The sequence below is a fragment of the Enhydra lutris genome, unplaced genomic scaffold (genome assembly GCF_002288905.1).
Source record: "Enhydra lutris kenyoni isolate GAN:26980312 unplaced genomic scaffold, ASM228890v2 scaffoldscaffold94, whole genome shotgun sequence".
Classification (NCBI taxonomy): domain Eukaryota; kingdom Metazoa; phylum Chordata; class Mammalia; order Carnivora; family Mustelidae; genus Enhydra; species Enhydra lutris.
Window position 1 is genome coordinate 3,455,416 of NW_019154178.1, and position 4,837 is coordinate 3,460,252.

General features: G+C 48.6%; 1 protein-coding gene across 1 annotated transcript; it reads left to right on the top strand.

Annotated features, from left to right (window-relative positions):
• The first annotated feature begins 234 nt into the window (after window positions 1-234).
• LOC111138922 (T-cell surface glycoprotein CD1a-like) lies at window positions 235-3,794 on the top strand. Its single transcript, XM_022490919.1, has 6 exons — window positions 235-417; window positions 976-1,242; window positions 1,914-2,192; window positions 2,390-2,668; window positions 2,995-3,085; window positions 3,232-3,794. Exons 1-6 carry the CDS (start codon window positions 357-359, stop codon window positions 3,326-3,328), a joined length of 1,074 nt encoding a protein of 357 aa, XP_022346627.1. The 5' UTR covers window positions 235-356; the 3' UTR covers window positions 3,329-3,794.
• Window positions 3,795-4,837: the final 1,043 nt, after the last annotated feature.

The following is a 4,837-nucleotide window of genomic DNA, read 5'->3' on the forward strand; positions in this document are numbered from 1 at the left end:
GTGTGTTTTCATGGGTTACTGTCTGAATGGGAAGAAAATGTAGGAGAGCTAGGATCAGTTTCCATACCACACAGGACTCATTATGTAGTATCTGAATGAGGAGACAGGGAGCAGAATGGAAGCTGGTGACAGGGAGAAGATGGAAGCCAGAGAGGAGCGTCAGACCAGGAGGGGAACTGAGAGTCTGAGTAGGTGTACAGGATTGAGTGAGGAGCACATTTGCATTTTAGCAGAGACTCAGGGAAGGCTTGTGTGTGGAGAAGGAAGTCAGAAGAGAGGGGCTGTGTGGGGTAGGTTTGTTAGAAAAGAGGTCAAAGACCGACTCTGTAAGAGAAAGAAAGCATCTGCAAATACTAATGCTGTTCCTACAACTTTTGCTGTTGGTGGTTCTCCTCCCAGATGGTGACAGTGAAGATGGTGAGAACTCTGGTCCTGCCCAGTGGGTACACGTGTGTTTGTGTGTATGTGTACATTTGTTTATGTGTGTCTGTGTGTGTTTCTGCCAGTCTGTGTGTTTCTGATGTGTGTATATGCGCTTATGTGCATTTGAATATGTGTATATGTATGTGTGTATAGGAGTCTTCTGCATCTCTTTGCATTTCTGTGTGTGTACATGTGTTGGTATTTGTCTGCATGTCTGTGTTTGTATATGTACATACATGTGTGTATATGTGTACATCTCTGTGTGTGTCTGTATGTGAGCATTTGTGTCTCTGAGTGTGTGCATTCATGGTGTGAGTTCCCCAACACATAATAGGGGAGGGAGACTGTCAGCCTGGCTCCTCCCTGAGAATTCCTGACCCTGAGGACCTGTGCTCTTCTAAAGGCTGGGTATGAAGCTTGAGGGTCTGGGGAAGCAAATGTCTCCTGAGATAACTATGGTTTCTCTGTCCTCCAGATTTTGGTTCCCCTTCCTGGCACCTCTCTCCTTCCCAATGCTCTCCACTCCAGAGTTTATCGGTCCTTTTCCCACAGATTTCCAGGAGCCAGTCTCCTTCCGAATCATCCTGACCACATCCTTTTACAACCCCTCCTGGACACAAAATCAAGGCTCAGCTTGGCTGGATGATTTGCAGACTCACGGATGGGACAATAAGACCGGTGCTTTCATTTACCTGCAGCCTTGGTCTAAAGGCAACTTCAGCAATGAGGAACTGACGGAAGTAGAAAAGTTATTCTACACATACTCCATTAGATCTCCTTCAACATATCATAACCACGTCAGCCAATGGCAGCTTGAATGTAAGTTCATTTCCCTCTGGGTTGGGTTGCACATGGCAAGTGTGTGTGTCTCATTGAGTTCCTTCTTTCTCTAGGAAATGAACTACACTGGCTTTTGAACTTCACCTCTCTCTATCTGAAAAGTGAATCACATGAATCTGGGCAGGGGTAGAGCCAGACCCTGATTCTTGAAAAGCTTCACGTTTTCTTCAGCTTCCCACTCCTGTCATTGACCACAGGTCGTGCTCTCCATCTCTCACTAGTGTCTCCCCTGACCACCCCTTTCCCTGGCCTCCAGCCAAGCACCCTTGCTCCCTCACTTGTGACTGACTTTGAACTGTGCTTTCTCTCCATTCAATCCCAGCAGTGATGTCTATGTGTTCCCTGTACCCCACTGTACTCCCTTTGTCCTAGATTGTTTTTACCCCAGCTCTCCCACTGAGTCCTCCCCTATTCTCTTTCCACACCCTTCATGTCTCTCCTCCAACATTTGCTCCTTCCTCAGTCATTCACCATTGCCTCCACCTCCTGCAACCACCACTTCCCTTTAGTCTGAGCCTCCCCTCAAGTCAAACTTTCCTCCATTGCTCCAGTTCCCAACGTCACCCTTCCACTTCTAGCATCCTTGACTTGCATTCATCTAATTTCCTCTCCTTCACTTCCCCTACTATAATTCTGTCTCTCTTCCCCAGATCCCTTCCAGATTCAGCTGGTGTTAGGCTGTGATTCCCACTTTGGAGAAGCATCAGTAGGCTTCATGCGGATTGCTTATCAAGGATCAGATCTCATGAGTTTCCAGAACACGTCATGGTGGCCTTCTCCAAAGGGAGGAAGTAGGGCTCAGCAGGTCTGCAGAGTATTCAATCAGTACCATGTTTTCAATGAAATAGTATACAAACTCCTCACTGACTCTTGCCCCCAGTTCCTGTTGGGTCTTCTTGAAGCAGGGAAGGCGTATCTCCAGCGACAAGGTCAGTCCTGCTCTCTTTCTCTATGAATTCTCTACTCTGCACTCATAGTTTATAACATTCCATCAAATTCAGGGTAAGAAAGAGTCAAGAGGGAGAGGGGATGATGGTTACAGGTTTCTAGATGTGGAAAGATGTCTATATAAAGTGATGTGAAGATCTACCCTCTCAGTCTGTGATTATCTGTCCTGTGTCTGCAGTGAGACCAGAAGCCTGGCTGTCCACTGGCCCCAGTCCAGGTCCTGGCCATCTCCTGCTGGTGTGCCATGTCTCTGGCTTCTACCCAAAGCCTGTGTCGGTGATGTGGATGCATGGTGAGCAGGAACAACAGGGCACCCAGCGAGGTGATGTTCTGCCCCATGGTGATGGGACGTGGTATCTTCAGGTGTCTTTGGATGTGAAAGCCAGAGAGGCTGCTGGCCTGTCGTGCTTGGTGAGACACAGTAGTCTAGGAGGCCAGGACATCATCCTCTACTGGGGTGAGAAAGAGCTGGGGCCCAGCTGGGAAAGAGGGTGGGTGGTTCTCCAGCAGAGCAGGAGAACCAGATGAAAAATTGGGGTTACTAGAAAAAAGTGACTAAAAAAAATGGCAATCCAAGAAAGGAAGAACTGGGAGTGCAGTCCTACAGATATGGGAGGATGCATCAATTTGGGTGAAGGGTCCATCTCTGAGGAGGGATGGGAGAAGTGAAAACGGGAAGGGGAGTGGGTGAGGCAGAGGGTGACCAGAGCAAGGAGGACCAGGGAGGTGCAGTTCAACCCAGGGTAGATGGGAAGTGACACCCTCTGTGCACCAAACCCACAGAGAAGCCCCATTCCATGGGCTTGGTCTTCCTGGTGGTGATAGTGTCCCTGGTGCTTCTGGCCGGTCTGACGTTGTGGCTCTGGAAGTGCTGGTAAGTCTCTGGAGCCACCTTCCTGCTCTTTCCCATGTGTGTCCCACCTTTCAGTCTGTCCTCAGCCCTCCAGCTCCCAGTGCCCTTCCCCCCTGCAGTCCTCACCTCCCCCCGCTGCAGAATGACTCTTCCTCTGTTGCTCCCAGGAAAACACACTGGAGACATCCGTGCACTGACCTCCGTTCTGAACGGGATCCCAGCAGCCCAGGCTCCAGTACTTACCTAAACCCAATTCAGTGGTGAAGTCCTTACAACTCTCTGGGCGCAAGTTTGACTTTCAGTTGTGCTTAATGATCAGTTGTCAATAGAAGCTCAGTGTAATTCAGTGGGGTGTTGTTCTGACTTGGCTCTGGAACTTAACGCTCAAATTTAACTCAGTGTAAAATGAAGTCCCAGCACCTCCATGGGTGACAGACATCAGATGTCACTTCTTCCAGAGAGCCCTCCCTTACTCAGAAGTGGAAGCTGTCTGTGGAGTGAGAATTCCCACCACCTTTCCCTGCACTTTGACAGTTCTATTCCCCATCCCTGGTGCCTGTTTTCCCCAGTTAGGACAGTTTTCCTTCTAACTCTTAGGATCCTTGAGAGCAAAGTCTATATGTTCTTCATATTTGTATACTTGGGAAGGCATCTCACCTGCATGGAAAATGTCCTCAATAAAAACCCATAGGTTCTTCTTCTCCTCCTCCTCCTCCTCCTCCTCTTCTTCTTCCTCCTCCTCTTTCTTCTTCCAGACATGCTTGTAGTTGTTGAAGTGTTTGCTGCTCTTCTTGTTAAAAGTCTTGTCACCTGGCCAAGGGAGTGCACAATTTCCCTGTTCTGGTGACATCTCCAGTCTCCTAAGTAGAAACACGTTTTCTGTGAAGATTTGTATTATTTAACTACACAAACCTATTGGACGAATCTGTTGCTCCAAGTATTCTAGATTAAACAGAAATGCATGATTTAGGTTTTTTTTTTTTTTTTTTTTTTTTTTAATGTTTGCTGGACTCTGAGCAGCAGCAACAGAACTGTCACCCTGGGGCTTCTTAAAATAAAGGTCTTGGCCTCAGTTGACTTCCTGCATCACAATTTGCATTTTAGCAAAGTCAGCAGGGAGATTCGCAGGTGCATAAATGTGATGTCTGAGAGGTAGCCGAGTCTGTGAGTCCCTGAAGGGAGAGAATCGCTCCAGGAAAGAGAACGGGGGTGTTGTGGTCAGGAATGAATGGAGATCCAGCAGAGACCACGCATACAGTGCCACCTGCCATTCGCAGCTGCTGTTTACAGCTTCTAGGACTCTGAATCAGAGATAGTGAGCCATTGCTCCTAGGGGAAAGGCACGGTTCAGGTTCTGGGGGTCTTTGCTCATGATCCTTGTCACTTGTTTCATGTGTGTTTCTGTTTAAAGACAGGTTCTTGGGTGCATGGGTGGCTCAGTCAGTTAAGCTGCTGCCTTTGGCTCTGCTATTACTCTCAAGGTCCTGGGATCGAGCTGTAGTCCAGCTCCCTGCTCAGCAGGGAGTCAGCTTCTCCCTGTCCCTCTGCCCCGCCCTCTGTTTGTGTTCTCTCTATCTCTGTCTCCTTCTCTCTCAAATAAATAAATAAAATCTTAAAAAAAGTAAAGACAGCGGGGCACATGGGTGGCTCGGCCAGTTGAGCATCTGCCTTCAGCTCAGGTCATGATCCTGGCTGGAGTCCAGGGATTCAGCCCCGCATTGGGCTCCCTGCTCGGCGGGAAGCCTTCTTCTCCCTCTTCCAATCCCCCTGCTT

What these genes read in the sequence shown, in the direction of transcription:
- LOC111138922 (XM_022490919.1), top strand. Translation starts at nt 357, where the DNA reads ATGCTGTTCCTACAACTTTTGCTGTTGGTGGTTCTCCTCCCAGATGGT. An exon ending in CAGCCAATGGCAGCTTGAAT is followed by an intron (nt 1,243 to 1,913) that starts GTAAGTTCATTT and finishes TCTCTTCCCCAG; the next exon opens with ATCCCTTCCAGATTCAGCTG. An exon ending in GGCGTATCTCCAGCGACAAG is followed by an intron (nt 2,193 to 2,389) that starts GTCAGTCCTGCT and finishes CTGTGTCTGCAG; the next exon opens with TGAGACCAGAAGCCTGGCTG.